Raw genomic sequence first — 18,647 nt, 5'->3', positions numbered from 1 at the left:
AAAAGGCATCCTGGCAGTTTGCAGATAATGATTTTTTAAACAAAATACATTCGACTTGATCTGCTAAATGGACACAAAATTTGAACAATTTTTTGTTGGTACTTTCTGGCCTTTTTTTTTTTTGTTGTAATTTTGTGTTAAATTGACTTGGATAAAACATTTTCTCTACCACTCAGAGTAAAGAAAATTACAAAATTCTATTTATTTTTGTGTTTGAGTGTATTTTTCTAATATAAATTAAAAAATAAGTTTTCAAATAAAAAAAAAATAAAATTAACAAAAGGTGAAATAAAAACTTAAATTTAAAAATAATCACATGTGCTATGCTAACACGACACACCCTGTTTGGCCACCGTATACCAGGTCCGCACCTTCACCAACGAGGGTGATTCGGGTGTTTGTTGGTCTAATTGGCCACTTCTACTACTACTCGCCCGGCCGCTACGACTCGACCGATTTGAACTTGCCCCACTTACCGTCAACAGATTCGGCGTTGTGACGCTTAGATTTTGATTAAAGTTTTGATTACGTGACAGATTGGAGGCGCCACCACCCTCTGATTCTATTCGTATCGTTGTCGTTGTTGTTGGCTGCGAATAACGGTGTAGAAGATGTTGACGATGATGATGTTGATGGCGGCCAGCCGCCATTGAAGTCGACATTATTGAACCTCCTCTCTGACCGCTACGGGCGCCACCATCGCCAACTGAAGCTCGATGTGTTGTTGTGCGCTGTGGCTTAACTGTGGTAACAGTTTTCGATGAAGACGTTGCCGTTGAACGTCTGCTAGAGCGACGACCCTTCGTCGGGTCTGATGACAGTGCTGACGGCTGCATTATGGCTAGCTGTTGCTGTTGAGGGGGTATTAAGACTGGCAGCTCTTGTGTTTCAATGGGATCGGGCTTTTTGTGACGTCTATGACGTACGTAACGTAATTGCAATTCCCTTTGCGGACGTAAACAATGACGGCAAAATGACGACGAAGACGACGATGAGGAAGCGCTTGCCCTTGACGACGTCGAAGACGACAAGGATGTGGATGACGCTGATCTTGACGACGGCTTAAAGTCCACTGATGGACGTCGCACTGGTGAAGACTTTGTGGATGAGAATGACGGGGGTGCGGGAAGGTGTTGTGCGGTGGTGGGTGGCTCCACAACCACGACAACGTCCTTGTTGCAATTTAAACTGTCGTCCGTTGAAGGGCGGTGCTGTGGTGGTGACGATGACGATGGTCTTTCAACTTTAATAGCTAAACTTAGCTGTCGCCGGTCGTTTGGTTTGTCAGTAGTTGCTGTGGTTGTTGCTGTTGCAGAAGCCACTGATGGAAGTCCTTGTTGTTGAGTCTCATCATCAATTGGACGTTCTTTTAATTTGATTCTCTTTTTCGTTTTACTTGAGGAATTATTATTATTTGTGGCGGTGGTGATAGCGGTGGTGTGGGTGGTGCTTCGACTAGTTTTACTATGATGCCGATGGCGGTGATGATGATGACGATGGTGATGATGATGGGGGGATTCGGATGATGTGGCTGTTGCTGGTGGTGGTTGTTGTTGCTGACTTTTAATATTGCTCTGGCTATGTTGTGTATCCTTTTTCGAACTTTTGTTTGAGCTATGACGATGTAGCCGCATAGCGCGGTGGCGGCAGTGACGACGTTCCTCGCCATCATCGACAACATCGCCTGGATATGGTCAGAATGCTGTATCGAATACGGACATTGATCTAGAAATTGCTTTGTCATTGTGACAACATTCGAGGAATTCTTCGAGTGTAACAACGCCATCCCGATTTGTGTCCATTTTCTGCAGGACAGAAATAAAAAAAAATAATTTAATTAAAGAAAAATTCAATAAACTTGCGGTTAAAATTTAATTAAAAATCAGATTCGAGTGAAAAATCAGAATTTGTTGCATAGTTTCAGGCTTTAAACACTGATGTTTCTCAAAATTTTGTCCTTAAGTTGTTTTAATAAATATCCTGGAAACACAACAAAAATAAAGAATTCTTAGACTTCTCACACTTTTCATTCTCTTAAAAGTATTTTCATTTTATTTAAACCAATTAAAAACATTATTTAAAATAAATGACCTGGAATTTATATTCTAATTGCTCCTTAACTACCAGTCTTAAATAATCTTAACTCTCTTAAAATTGCCTTTAAAATTGAAATATAATTCATAAAAAAATGTTTTAATTTTTTTGTTTTTGTATACTTTCATAATCACAATTTAAGGGTTTCTTTTGGTACATATTTTTTTTTATACTCTTTCTTCTAATGATGATAAATTATTTAGAGTAAGATAAACGACCCAGTTATTTTTTATTACTATGAAACCATCTGTCATGAATATAAGAAAAACCTCTTTTTTTCTCGAGTTTTTTTTTCTTTATGTGAAAGACTAACATGACCTTAAAAAAGTTTAAAGTATGATAACGAGACGAAGTTTTTACTTTTATATATAAAACGATATAAAAAATGTTCAACTCTGCCACAGAAGTATAAATAAAAATGTTATAACACCAAGTCAATTGGGCTCATAAAGGGATTTGATGAAATGGAAATAATTCAAGGACATCTTATAAATCGAAAATAAAAATGAAGGAGGTTATTCAAGAAAAAAAAAAAAATACCTCACTCGAAAACAAAAAGTTTGAAAAGCAATGTATAAAAAGGATGTTGCCTAGTTTCAGATAAACCTCAATTACAATTTTCTAACCCGCTTACAAGGGACAGTAATTTTAGAAAGGAAATATCTCTATAATGTTACTTAATGATATTCTAAAAAATTCACCTTTGGCTCAAGTTCTATATTTGCATTATTTACTTTGTAAGAAAAAATTGCAAACTTCATATTGATGTATTTCAAAAAATTTTAGACCTTAATGAATGGCTTTTTTACTTTGAAATATAAATTTTTTTAAAACACTGACTCTCTAGGAGTAATTTTAGGTGTTTTTTTATTTTTAGAAATTTTTTTAAGAGTTGTTCAAACTTAGCGATGCCATGTATGACCGAATAACGGGGAAAACAAGTATTTTTTAGCACAAATTGTTTGACCTTTTTTAACCGTTTTTTTATTTGTATCTTTTTTTTTAACAGATAATCGAAATGTATATTTTAGATAGGTAATAGAGCTATTTTGTGTTTTCCAATCAATTTCGTATTCACTATTTTGAGATAACGGTAAAATAATGTTCTTTATTTAAAACTTTTAGTAGAGTAACTAAAGCAAATTATTAGGTAACCCGGCCGAACAGCTCTGATTTTGACGATTTTTTTTTCAAACGTAGGTAAAAATACTTTAAAGTCTATAGATTAAAAATTGCCGGTGTTGCCGTATTGTTTTTTTTAAATTAAAATTACATTTTTTTTAACAAAACCATTTTTTTGCTTAAATTTCATAAAACAAATGATAGCAAAAGATTCTCTAGGTAATTTAAGGAAAATATATAAAAGGCAGTAAGGGACAATCTTCCATCGTTTAAGCGATAAATGCAATTTTCTAACATTCTGACCTCAACCACAAAAATATTTTGAAAACAACGGCAACACCTACAATATTTTAAAATACATTTTTAAAAAGCCAGAATCTCATTCTTATCTCTTAAATTTAAATCCACTAAATTTAATCAATAGTTTTTGAAAAAAATGGTCCTCAAACTCAGAATTAAAAAAAAAATGTTATTAGAAAAATTTAAAATGACTTTTTTCCAAACTTTTTCTAATAAAATATGAATTTATTTAAAAAAAATGTTTGGCCATAAATATTATCAGTTGAATTTCGAAGCAAAAAAGGTAAAATATATCACACTTTTGAAAAAAAAAAAAATGAAATACATATTACTTCAATTTCAATGGTTTTTTTTTATTAAAACTGAATTTTTGCATTGAAATAATTAATTTTCTCAAAGACTATGGTAAATAGGAACTTTAAATTTTTGCTTTTTAACTTTCAACAGTAAGGGTTATTAAATGAATAAAAAATTATTTTATGTTTAGATGTTGAACTTTAAAAAAAAAAATAAGTTACATTTTTTTTCAAAACTTTTATTAAAAAAAGTTCTTCGAAAATGAAATACTTTTTAATTTTTTTTTCATAAACCGTAATACATATTGACATTTCCTTTTATAATTTGAAATCATAATAAATGCGGCCAAAAAAATTTGAAAATAAATGCATTTTATATTACGACCAAGTTTAAAAAACGACATGTTAAAATTTGTTAATAATTTTTTTTTTCAAAAATCTGAGTTCAATTACCATTCTTTCAAAAGCCGTTCATTCAATTAACTTAATCTTAATTTTACATATATGACTAAGCTTCTAGCTTTTAAAAAATGTATATTTGAATATTGTAGGTGTTGCCGTTGTGTTCAAATATTTTTTTTTGTGTTTGAAGTCAATTAATAAGAACATTGCATCTATCGCTTGAACTATAGAAGATTGTCCCTCACTCCCATATATTTTTTTTTCCTTGAATTTCCTAAACAATCTTTTGGCATCAATTAATTTATGAAATTTAAGAACATTTTTTGAAAACAAATTTTGTTTGTTTCCAAAAATCTTCAATTAAATTTAAAAAATCAAAACGGCAACACCGGCAATTTTTAATCTATAGACTTTAAAGTATTTTTAATTACCGACGTTTGAAAAAAAAAGATCATCAAAATCTAAGCTGTTCCCTAATATTGCCAATTTTTGAGCTTTAGTTACTGCCCCAGTTATATCTTTTAACCCAGAGCCCGTAAAAATTTTACTTAATTTTGTTTTGCATAAAGATAATATGTATATCCTTTCATTTGATATATCACACATAACGGTAAATTTGCTACAAGCTACACAACCTTAAAATGAAAAACTTCAAAAATTGGTTTGAAATTTCGACATGGTTTGCTTTAAAAAAATTGTAACATTTTTGTAGACGTAGTCGTACAGATTAATGATTGAGTCATATTATTAAAGCTGAAATAATAAGCTTTCAGATGATATAAAATTTACTATAGGTTGTTACATTCTCGAAAATATTCTTGTTAATATTCTCGAAAAATAATAATTAAATACTTTATCACATTTAGAGCCGATTTTTCCATCTTGTAATAAACAGTCCGTTAACTGTTCGACGAATAAATTTATTAGGCTCATAAACAATCGGATAACAACATTGAATTTTTCAATCAAAAATAATTTATTCTACAGAATAACAAAAAAAAAATTGTCAAATTAAATAATATTCAAAACTAAACGTCTTTTTTATTTATAATTGTTTTTGTTTTCTTGTGTTCCTCTGTATTCTTTGTCAAAATTATTTCAAAGCAGCTTTGACAATTGACACAGTATTTTTATTTATATAATTCCTTAGAATAATTTTTATTCGTCTCTGAAAGAAGCAGATAGTTTTATTCATAGGAATAAGCTATATCTGCCTGTTGAAAAAATGATTTTTTCTCTATCAGGAGAATAAGTACTAACTGACTGTTTAACTGACTGTTGAAAAATTGGCCCTTAAATGAATAGTAAAACAATTTAATAAGGAAGGAATATTTTAAATTACTCAAATTCGTTTTTAATTAGTTGTCAACATTATATGTTTGTATGTGAGTTATAGGAAGAACGTCAGTCTATGCATTTTGAAAAATATTTGAACAGCTAAACAACAAACTAAAGTGGAATTACATTAATGAGGTGTATTTTTGTGTTTTTGTTATGCCATGAAAAAAAAAAAAAAAAAACAGAATTAGCTGAATTTTTTCGTTCAAATACATACATAAATGCTGGCAGAATTTTGAAAAACAAAATTTTCGTTAAGAAAGCTGAATTTTGAAACTAAAATTTTTAAGCCAGGATCCTGAACCGCTCCCAAAATTCATTGTCCTATTTACGAGCATGAAATAATGAAGAGTGTGAACAGTCAGCCTCCTCTACAGTCAGCAAGAATTGAACATCTTATACATACAGTAAACAGTTCAAAGACTTTTCTCTAAAAACAAATAATTTGTTCCTATATCAATCATACTCAAAGTCAACTACGGATTCTTAACCTATGTAGCTTTTGAAAAATCTAAAATTAGTTAAAAGTTCAATCACAGTCGACTCCTCTTTCTATTATTTGACGTTATGTTTCAACAAAATTTAAATTCAGCTGCCATTTTTAAATTGAATTAATTATATGTACTAACTTTACTAAATTCTTGATACAAACAAAAAGTTACTTCCGCAGTTTTCCACTTTCATCTAAAATAATCAAGCATAAGGAGGATTGTCACTTGAGCTGGGTAGCTTATTTCTTTTTTCAGATTATGACCTTAACAGCAGAAAATAGAAAAAATAAGTTGACTTTGCAACTTCCTTGTAATTAAGTTAACCTTATTTTTTACAAAACAAGTCACGTTTTGTCGACCCCGGTTTGACAGAAAGAAAATATTATGATAGCACAAACTGAGAAATAATGATTTTTCTTTTTTTTCTGTTCCATCAAAATGTAAAAAGTCATTAGAGACACTTTCCAAAAGGAAACAGACATTATCTTAAAAAAAAAAAAAAATTATAATAAAAATGCAAAAACTTTGAAATGTCGCCAAACTGTCGAAAGTGTTCTTAACCAACTTTTTTTCTTTCTTTATTCCTGCATTTGCCAGAGCCACTTAAAAAAGTTTTCCTTTTCAATATTTTTCCCATTTCAATCCCATCATAAATGTATTATAACCCCATTTTAATGTGTCTACCTGAGTTAAGTGAAACTCTATAAAAACCTATCAAAAAAAAGGACTTTTCTCTTTTTTCTCCCACCTCTAAAAAAAACTATGAAAACTCAGATAAAAATAACTTCTGAATCACCAAACTGACAGTTTGCACCCTTTTTTTTTGTGTAAATGTTGTTTGAGGTAGACATAAAAAAAAGTTTAGAGAAATTCTTTCCAAACTCACCCTAAATATTCGCTCGACTTTATGGCGAATTTTTTCTTCTTCAGGACATTCGTCAGGTACACGACCCATTAGCTCATATATGGCAGTCACAATGTCAGTCATTTCGTCCCTAGTAATAAAGCCATCACCATTGATGTCATACAATGAAAACGTCCACCGGAGTTTCTCTTCAACCGATCCACGTGACAGAACCGAAAGTCCTTGAACAAAGTCCTGAAATATATGAAAGATAAATATAAAATTAAATAGCTTTGAATTTTTTTTTTTTTTGTTATTTTTGGGTTCGTCTTTCAGATATAAATATAAATTATATGAAGTTTTTTTTTGTCGACGAAAAATATAAAAATACATATAAGCCAAAAAGGGATGGTTAAATTAATTTATATTATTTTTTCATTTATTTATGAATTTTTTTTTCTTGTTTTTGTTTAGGTATTTTTTTGTTGCTGTTGTTGAGAATCTTTGTAACAATTTGAAAATACCTTTTTTGTGTTATGTTCTCTCTTTTGTGGAGAGAGAAAAAAAAAGGAAACTGTTGTGTTTGGTCAACATGATGAAGGACATTTCGGGGGATGAAATTGAAGAATTTTAATTAACTAATCGTTTTGAGTGAGGCATAAAATGCTTTCACATGGGAAAATCAAAATGGACGAAGGTTGGAAAGTAAAAAGTAACGCAGGTCAGGGCAAGTTGTATTAATATTTATGGCATAATAGAATTTTGTTTTGTATCCTATCCATATATTGTTATGGAGGAAAGTATGTACCTTTTGTGTAGAAGAAACAAGTTAAATTAGAATTTAAGGTGTACCTATTTCAAAAGTCCTTAGATATAGAAAATAGAAAGCAAATTTCTTCGGGTGCTTATAGATTTAAGAGATGTTCTTAAAATTCACAAATTTAATAAATGTACAAAGATTTAAGCAATATAACCATAAAATATAATAGACAGCTTATGTTTGATTTAACAATAGTTAAGATGGGTATACCGATTTTAAAGGGTTAAAATAATGATAGTAGGGTGCAAAAATTATATGAAAAAACCATTATGAATCTATTTCATTGGAAAGAAGTTTTGTCAAGGGTTGGGAAGGTGTACCTATAATACACTAGCCCAAAAAATTAAGCGAGCAAAAACAAAGAAAAGAAATTTTAGATAAACCAAAGAAAAATCCAAAATTTTCAAAAAATGGAACAAATATCAAAAAAACGGTATGAATTTTTTTAATTCAAAATTTAAATTTTTTTGAAAACTTTTAATTTTCTTTGGTTTATCTTAAATTTAAACGGTTTTTATTAATAAATTGTTCAAATAAACTAAAAATAATTTGATTTTGCTCATAAAAAAGTGATTAGAATTAAGTAATTTGTAGCTTCAAAAATGTGGTGTTTTAAATTATCTTAAAAGTTCAAACCCTCACAACAGAAAAACTGTTTGATGAATAAGTCTGAAACTTAATTAATTTCAAGCCTATTGAGCTTCAATAATTAAGCCTCAGTTTAATCTTATCACCCATAGTTCTAAAATAGCGGCACATTTTCTAAAAAAAGGCCTATTTTGATAGCTTTTCTAAAATGATATCAAATGTACGAAAACATTTTTTTTTAACAAAGCAAACTTTATTTCTTTGTTAAAAACTAAATGAAATTTTCAAATGTATCCTTAAATTTTCTGTGGAGTGATCCGTTATTGAGATATTGATAGTCAAAGTCAAAAGTATGGTTTTTGGTTCGAGGACTGATATTGTAGTCTAAAAAAAATTGTAGAAATTTGAAACAAAAAGAGTCTTAAAGCCAAATAAATAGCTTTTCTAAAAATTATTATCATTTTATCACAAAAAATGTTCCCACTTTTTTATAAGAAAAGTTAAAAACAAAAAAACGATTAACCTATTTTACCGTTAGAAATAAAACATTTAGTGATAAAATACTCAAACTAGAAGAATGTAGCTTTTACATGCTTTTTGATTTGTCATGATGCTATCATTTTTTTACTGAGATACAGCTTATCGAAAATCACTAAAAAAATCATAATTTTTTTTGTTCCCTTAATTTTTTTCGGCTAGTTTACTAAAAAAAAATAGCTGTTTTAATTTCTGTAAGTTCAAAATTCTGTTGATTAATAATATACCCACAAACTCATAAAGAGCGATAGAAGGAACATGGTATCACAAAGTTTCTGAAAATTTAACCTGTTCTGAATGGAAAATAATAGGGAACGAATTCGAGGATTTTTGTTTTTCGTTTCTTTTTTTTTTAGAAAATAGAAAGGATTGGAAATATTGATGGTTTTTGGCTCGAAGACCAGTAATAGCTCTTAAAAGTGCATGCAAAAAATATCCCATAATTGGACTTTAGAGTAAATTACAGTACGCTAACGACACTTTTTGCAGACTTAAGAGCAATTGGGAAGAACACCAAGTCCTAAACTGTCAAAAATTTGAGGGAGTTTTGAGGTAAAATTGAAAATATAACATTTAGTGACCTTTTTTATTTATAATTTATTAATATTTGTTGACACTGGTACATTAAGAAAATTAATTTCCAAATTCACAAAATTTTGTATAAAAAAGTTACGCATACGCCACAGTGAACTTTATAATTTTTTTGCCGCTCGCTATAACTAATAGAAACAGATAGGGTTTTGTTAAACGTTTTCTGCTAAATGATAAAATAACGACTGGAGTACCTACAGTGGAAAAATGTCAAAATAATAACTAGAATTATCAATTTTTATTTTACAGAAAGGAAAAATGTGGAAAAATACAAGTGACAAAAATAGTCACTTGTATAAGTTCTCAATAGTTAAACTTATTAGAACACTTGATCTTATTTGTCTGTACGTGACAGAGTACATAATACAAAATACAATTTTTTTATTTGTTATTCTCACTAACACCTAGGGTTGCCAACTTTTTTAAGAAGGAATAGAGTATATTTGATTTCAGAGACGAAAAAAAAGAGTACATTTGAAAAAAGAAGAGTACCATTTATTTCAAGTCTTGAAAATGTATTTTTTGGTGCTTCTTGCACTAAATGTATAACAATAATTTTGTTATTTTTAAAAAATGTGTATAACTCTAAACATTCAAATTCAAAATTTATATAAATTAAGAGCTCATTTTTTTATCAATTTCAATGAACCCCCATTCCTCTAATGTCACCACTTCATATTCTTGACCCAAAATACTCTCTCAGTGAATGCTGAAGTTGCAAGAACAGATAGTATATAGCTCACAATTTTTGAAGTTACCAATATAATTCATCGAAATAAAAAGATATAAGAAGCTTAACTCAAACATAAATACCTTGATTGATACAATTAGAAAAAAAAAATCAAGCTTATATTTCTGAAAAAGTACAAAAATCCTTTTTAAACATTTTTCTTTAATTAATATTTAAAATTAAACCTTTTTTTGAAAAAATCAAGGTAATAATATTCTATACATTTTTTATTTCGATGTTCGAAATAAACATCGCAAAATCAAGCAAAATTGCATCAGTTGCGATTCATTTTTTCTATAAAAAAAAAACAAAGTTTAAGTTTTGAAAAAAGCTTACTCCTTCCTTTAATTCAATTTCATTCCAAAATAGAATTAAAAAAAAATTAAATTTTAAGTCCGACTAAGAAACAAACAAAACAAGTAGGTCATACTAAAACAACGACCAAAATTATAATGTTTTGTACTGTATAAATAACAATTGTTCAAATTTAGAATAAAGTCGAATATTTTAAGCCTCATTTTTTTTTTCATTCAATTATCTTTAGAAATATGAAAGTTATCCACCAATTTGTAAATGTTAAGATGTTTATGTGGTGGTAAAAAAAGAGTACTTTAACGTACTCTATCAGAGTTATAGATTATAGAGTACACATACGTGAAATATAGTACAATACTCTTTTTTAGAGTACGGTTGGCAACCCTACTAACACCTATTATTTTTTTCAATTAAAGTTTGATTAAAACTTTTTAGTAGCGGTAAATACTATAAGAAACCAATGAAATGTTAAATCAAAAAAATTCCTGTCATATTGGGGCTGGTGGTATGTTAAAGGAATAAAATAAATGAATTGGTGCAGCACACTTTAAAAATCATTTCAATCTGCTTGCGAACTTTTGAGGACTTAAGCAAATGTACAATTTTTAAACCATTTAAGCTTCAATTTCAAATAGATTTGGATCCTGTGAAATTCACTGAAAAATTTCAAAATTCAATCAAGTCATAAGTCCATTCATAAGCCCATTTTTTTCTTATATTTTTCATGAAGTTTTACTTTTAAATTCTTTTTTAAGGAAGAAACAACCAAACCCTCTTTTGTGCCTTCCAAGAAATTTGGGTAATTTATTTTCCGCTACAAAATCAGTTGGCAACCATTATTAATGGCGTCATTTCTAGCGATTCATGATGGCGGTTAATATTATATATTTTTTTTTTGAAGAATTTTACCATTAGTCAGTTTACCGCCATAACCGAGCCAAACATTTACATCAATCCACCCGTGATTTAAAGCAATAAATTCTTAGCATCACCATCCCTAATGTCAAAGTTGTCGTCATTGTGTTTGTCGTTGTCGTCGTCGCAGGCATTTTATATCCTCGTAGCCGTCGTTATTTTTAGTAGGCGCACAGGTACTATATCTAACTGCTCCCAGGTAAGAAATTTGCATTCAGATTGGTGTTAGAGGAAGTGTTCATGGCAAACACTGTTAAATCGCTTTATAAATCAACATGCTCTCTTGTTGCTTGCAACCCTCATTTCATCCCGCACTCCACTTAACTCAAAGTTATAGGAAAAAGAAAACTTTTCAAAGGACGATTTTGTTGTTGTTATGTTTTATTTTTCAATGCTCGACGCTTCTGTGAAAATCAATTTCTACCATGACGATGGACTGACAACCTGAGACCTAAGTCTGCCAATGAAATTATTGGTCCCCGTCGTCGTCTACGTCGTTGTCGAGGTTGACAACGTCGTCGTCGTCGTTGGTTCTCATTAGATTTGCCAACGTGTGAACCAAAGGGGGTTCCGGTTGACAGGGTTTTTTTTTTTATATTCATGAATCCCGAACCGAACTAGGCTTCGAGAAACTTGTTGATTGTATTCATTGAAGCAAGGCAGACAAAGCTGTGGCATGTTGCAATGCAGCAATTTTGAAATGAGAACAAACACAAAAACAAAATCAAGTCAAAGGATGAAAGCTGAGAGAGATAGATACCTGTAACTCGATGTTCCTCTTCGTTTGGAGGGAAGCTTTGACTATATTTTTGTTGTATAGACAAATTTTCATTTTGTCGTTTGACACAAAGTATTATTATTCTTCGTCGTCGTCATCATCAGCTTAAAAGGCAATGAGGTGATTGGATTACAATTTTCTTTATATTTTTTTTTTTTTTTTGAAAGTTAACGAAGCGATTTTAGTGGGAATAAACTTGCGATAAGGAATTAAATTGGTTCTTTCGTGTTTATGGAAATTGGTGGATACTAATTTATAGATTTTTTGATTATATTTTGTGTTGGTATCAAAATTTTATGTTCTGAAAATGTTTTTAGAAAGAAAATGAGGAAGATTTTATGCAAAAGTGAGCAGTTTTGAAAAATCTCGTAACTTACAAAAGTCGATTTCCATTGCGATATTAATTTCAAGGAAAATGTATTTGTTAAATTTTTAGAACTAAAATCATAAAAATTGATAGTTTCTTACTGTTACTTAAGTCCTTTATAGGCTGATCTTGAAACTGAATCAAGGAAGTTTTTTCTACAAAATAAGAGAATCCCATCATTTCGAATCAAAAAAAAAAAATTTGTATGTATATTTATCTATGTTTCTTTAATAGAAAATAATATAGTTTTGAGTATATAATAAAAAAACAACCTGATGAGTCTTAAAACTACACTATTGTAATGCACAAAGTCTCTGATAGTAAATTATTTGTTAAATTAAAAAAAAGTACGTATACGCCATGGTGAACATATTTTCTTTGTTTTGCTTTTACTCTAAACCTGAATGAACTGAACTCTTATATAAAGCAGTGAGAATAGAAGTTGATTTATATTGATATAAGATTTGCCCACATTCGCCAAAAAACGGTTTTTTTTAACGAAAGAAATTATATTCGAAACAGATGGAAAGCTTGCGTTCAAAGACCTTTGAAAAATCAACTAGTACTTAAATTAATTCATTTTAAAAAACTTACGAATTTCACAAGAAGATCATAGTTTAAATAACTTTGTTCGCCTTTGAAAGTAGAAAGCTTGAAACGTGTTTGAATCAAACATATAAGTATTAAAAAAAAACATGTTTCTATTTGAAACAAACTGAAATGAAGTACAATATAGGAAAGAAACGAACTAAGTTAAACAGAAATCCATTGTTTGGGTTAAAGAATTTAGAACTTTGAATTATTTTAAGGATCTTACTTAAAAAAAAAAATACTAAATTCAACATAAGCAACAATTGAATCTGACTTTTCTACCAAATGGTCATGGAATCAGTCTTTGTGCTTTTGGAAACTTGAAAATATTCAATATTCACCCTTTTGGTGACTAGGTAAGGCACATTAATAGCTTAACAGATATGTCAACAAACGTAAGTGCTTCACGTGGTCCAAAGTGAGACATGAAGAAATTTAAGAGCTGCAATTACATCCTTAAGAAAATAACGGGGGAAGGATCCGTTCATATATCTACAAAAAACAGAATACAATTTTCAATGATGGTCGCTATATCGTGTTGATACACTCATGGTAGCGTATGGTAACCCGCTATCAGCAGTCAATATTGGCTGAGTAACTTTAAGATTAATGCTTGCACTTGTCATCAAAAATTGTCTTAAAAAACTAAATGTAAAAAAAATCAAGTTCTTATCTCGTTAAATTTGTTTTTATTACATATGTAATAGTAGAGTAACTAAAGCAAATTATTAGGGAACCCGGCGGAACAGCTCTGATTTTGACGATTTTTTTTTCAAACGTAGGTTATTAAAAGTACTTTAAAGCCTATAGAGTAAAAATTGCCGATGTTGCCGTATTGTTTTTTAAAAGTTTTTTAAAATTAAAATTAAATTTTTTTTGAACAAAACCATTTTTTTTGCTTAAATTTCATAAAACAACTGAAAGCAAAAGATTCTCGAGGTAATTTAAGGAAAAAAAATAAAAGGAAGTAAGGGACAATCTTCCATCCTTTGAGCGATAAATGCAATTTTCTCACATTCTGACTTCAAACACAAAAAAAAATATTTTGAAAACAACGGCAACTCCTACAATATTTTAAAATACATTTTTAAAAAGCCAGAAGCCCATTCTTATCTCTCAAATTTAAATCCACTTAATTTAATTAAGAGTTTTTGAAAAAATGGTCCTCAAACTCAGAATTAAAAAAAAAAAAAAATTTTTTTTAAATTTAAAATGACTTTTTTCCAAACATTTTCTAATAAAATATGAATTTATTAAAAAAAAAAATTTGGCCATAATTATTACCAGTTGAATTTCGAAGCGGAAAAGGTAATATATATCACACTTTTGAAAAAAAAAATTTTAAATTACTTTGTAAATAAGAACTTTAAATTTTTGCTATTTAACTTTCAACAGTAAGGGTTATTAAATGAAAAAAAAAAAAAATAATTTTGTATTTAGATGTTGAACTTTAAAAAAAAAATAATAAGTTAAATTTTTTTTCAAAACTTCTATTAAAAAAAGTTCTTCGAAAATGAAATACTTTTTAATTTTTTTCATAAACCGTAATACATATTGACATTTCCTTTTATAATTTCAAATAATAATAAATGCGGCCAAAAAAATTTGAACATAAATGCAATTTATATTGCGACCAAGTTTAAAAAACGACATGTTAAAATTTTTTCAATAATTTTTTTTTTTCAAAAATCTGAGTTCAATTACCATTCTTTCAAAAGCCGTTCATTCAATTAACTTAATTTTAATTTTACATATATGACTAAGCTTCTAGCTTTTAAAAAATGTATATTTGAATATTGTAGGTGTTGCCGTTGTGTTCAAATATTTTTTTTTGTGTTTGAAGTCAATTAATAAGAAAATTGCATCTATCGCTTGAACTATGGAAGATTGTCCCTCACTCCCATATATTTTTTTTTCCTTGAATTTTCTAGACAATCTTTTGGCATCAATTAATTTATGAAATTTAAGAAAAATTTTTGAAAACAAATTTTGTTTGTTCCCAAAAATCTTCAATTAAATTTAAAAAATCAAAACTGCAACACAGGCAATTTTTAATCTATGGACTTTAAAGTATTTTTAATTACCGACGTTTGAAAAAAAAATGATCATCAAAATCTAAGCTGTTCGGCCGGACTCCACTTTAGTTACTCCACTATAATTTATATTACTTTTTAAAAAAATTTCCTCGTATTGAAATTCTCTGTACTTATACTACAAGACATTACAATTAGTACAATTATAATTTTTTTTTGTGAAGAAAATTTATACAAACTATAATTACTTAATTTCATTATATTTCCTAATACAATATGCGATTTTCGAACTTTTTTGATTCACATACTTAGACATTCACATTTTAAACTAACAGAGAATTGCTTTAGCAAAAAAGACAGTAATATATTTTAAGTATTTTTCAAGCTCTCTAAAAAATTTAATTTTCAAAAAATCCAATAGAAATCAGTTGGTTGAAACTAGTGATGGGAACTATCGAATGATTTGAACTATCGATAGTTAGTAACTGAATTATTTGAACTATCGAATAGTTCATTCCTTCATTCATTTATTCATTCGAATAAAAACTATCGAATAAAACTATCGAACAAACTATCGAATAAACTATCGAATAAAAACTATCGTATAAAAAAACTATTCAAATGAAAAAACTATCGTTTAAAAAAAACTATTTGAATGAAAAAACAATCGTATAAAAAAAAAACTATTCGAATGAAAATATTTAGTTACTAAACTATTCGAATGAAAAACTATCGAATGAAAAACTATTCGAATGAAAATAGTAACTAAACTATTTGAATGAAAAAACTATCGTACAAAAAAATCTATTCGAATGAGAAAACTATCGAATAAGAATAATGTTCAAAAGAAAATACTATCAAAAAAAAAAACTATTTTAATGACAAAACTATCGTATAAAAAAAAAACTATTCGAATGAAAATAGTAACTTAACTATCGAATGAAAAAACTATTCGAATGAAAATAGTAACTAAATGAATGAATGATTTAAAACTATCGAATGAAAGAATATTTTACAACAATCGATAGTTTGATAGTTTTTATTCGATAGTTCCCATCACTAGTTGAAACTATATGCAAAACTTTTATGAAAAACCCTAAAATAAGTCAAATAAAAATACTTGAAAAGTATGAGTTTTTCACAGTTTAAAGTGACTGATTATGATATTTGCATTTTCCATTTATATTATTTTCTACTTTAAATTCAAGAAAATAAAGCACTTAACGCGTTCTCCATAAACCTCGAGTAAGTAAGGTTTTTCCTTTATTTTTTTATTAAAGGGGGTTATCAAAACATCATATTAGAACATAATTTGCATCACATATAAGAATTTAATATGCATCTTAGTAAGTCTTCTTTTTTTTATTAAGAGATAATAATTTCGAAGGGCAAAGTTGTCTCCGCTCCCTACTTTTCAACATTTTGTTGATATATATGTACTTTTTTTAAACAAAACATATACATAAAAACTTACCTCAAAACTAACGATTCCACTATGATCCTGATCCAATGTATTAAACACATAATGTGCATACAGGGCTGGATTCGCTGTTTACAAAAAAAAATACAAATAAAAAATAAGAAAAAAAAAAGATTATTAGAACACATCTGTGCTAAAAAGTATATAGAAATCTGCAATAAAAATAAAAAAAAAAAACTTAGTACGTGTTAATCCAGTGTGATTAAGTTTTAACAACAAAACAATAAAAAATAGAAATGTTGGAGCTACACACAGAAGCTCGCACATACAAAAGCTGGTCACAAAACATCCACATTTATTATGATAGGGTAATTTTAAATGCAAAAAATAAAAAATTGAAATAGGAAACACTGCCACATAAATAAAAATAAAAAAAAAATAAAAAAAAACACTGAAGGTAAACATTTAAATACGAGGGGGGAATCAGTCATGCATAAGTACGAATTGTGTACGTGGGGTAAAAATATACATCACATATCTATTTACCCTTTTTAGAAAAAAAAGGACGAAAAATAATGCATTCATCCATTTTTTTTAAGAATATCAAGCCCAGGGTATACAAAAAGCGCATTATGCATTATCATCTTCGAAGCATACTAAGCAGGTAAGAAGCAATGTGAAGGAAGCCAGGGTGCAAATCCTATTCAAATATACATATGTATATGTAAGAAAAAAACCATTCATCCAAGTTTATCTTCCACTCACAATGTTATCCATTCATACAAAACTGAACTGCAGAAGCGTGTTTGTTTTCAAGTTAAAGAAAACAATCACAAAAAAAAAAAAATTCTTAGATATTTATAGTCATTCTGTTCCAAGGAAACCTATTCAGCAAAATATGTAAAATATGCAAGTGCAGAAATGAAATGAACACCTGTAAGCAAACACAGAAAAGGGAATATATTTGTGTCTCAATGTTATGCGATGACTCAACTGCATTGTTTGGCTTTTACCAAATATGCAACTCTTCAGGTGCATATTTTCACATCCTCTCTGTTCCACGTATCGGTCTCGCATAAATTTTCTGCCCAAGTTAATATCAGAAAACATAATTCAAGATGCACATACATAAAGGATATATGGAAACCTCAAAAATAGGATATTTTTCCGTTCACTATGGTGTATACGTAACTTTTTTTTATGAGTGTTCATTGGTATGAAGAGAAAAATTAAAAAAAAAAAATAAGAGGAAGAAACTTTCGTCCACTATGGCGTATACGTAATTTTTTCTGCACGAGTGCTACTTGCTATGAAAACGTGTATTTTAGCTTGAAAACAATATGCTAAATGGAAACGGAATTTTTGCAGGTTGGAATATGTTCAGTTTTATGTTAAAAAACTTTTATATTTAGTTTGGGGAAATAAAAGTTTGAGTATAGTAATTTGCAATGCAGTATAATTTAAATAAATTCTGTATTCACACTAGTAAAAGTACTAGTTTTTTTTCCATTTAGAGGGTATAGCATACAAAACTTCATAAACATTTTTCAGAGGTTTAGAATTTTTTTTGTTAAGGTAACAGAGAAAGAATTCAAAAAATAGTTGTAATTGTCTTTAAATAAAGTAAAGTAAAATAAATAAAAATTGTCGATAGAGGAAGTGAAATACTGGTTAAAATTAGGGGTAATTTTAAATTTAATCGAAAACCGTTAGAATAGGTATAGGATGTATAAGTTGCCAAATTCTAAGATGTCCGAAATTTGTATTTCACAATTTTCTATTTTGACCATTACTTTTGGGACACGCTTGATATTAAGTAAATCTTTAATAAAAAAATACCAGCAAGTTGAATTTTTGTTTTTTTGTTTTTTTCTTATTTCAGGCACGGAGAGTGCCGCTACCACTGTACAAATAGGGAGCTTTTGTTGGGGCCTTGGGAAATTGCGAATTTTTGGCCCAAGAAATATATATGACGAATTTATTGTACATCCACAAATACATTTTTTATATTTTGTATACAAGAAAAAAATCATTTACAAAAATTAAAGCATGGAGTTATACCAAAGAGACCTTAG

General features: G+C 28.8%; 1 protein-coding gene across 1 annotated transcript in view; it reads right to left on the bottom strand.

Annotated features, from left to right (window-relative positions):
* Window positions 1-268: 268 nt before the first annotated feature.
* Window positions 269-18,647, bottom strand: part of LOC129910133 (uncharacterized) — a 170,044-nt gene continuing 151,665 nt past the window's right edge. Inside the window, 3 exon segments of the mRNA XM_055987406.1 lie at window positions 269-1,805; window positions 6,930-7,142; window positions 16,627-16,700. Of these exon segments, the coding sequence (XP_055843381.1) occupies window positions 327-1,805; window positions 6,930-7,142; window positions 16,627-16,700 (1,766 nt within the window). The 3' untranslated portion in view covers window positions 269-326.

This window comes from Episyrphus balteatus, chromosome 2, assembly GCF_945859705.1.
Source record: "Episyrphus balteatus chromosome 2, idEpiBalt1.1, whole genome shotgun sequence".
Lineage (NCBI taxonomy): Eukaryota > Metazoa > Arthropoda > Insecta > Diptera > Syrphidae > Episyrphus > Episyrphus balteatus.
The sequence above is the reverse complement of the archived record's forward strand: the minus strand, read 5'-3'. Positions and strand labels throughout refer to the sequence as shown.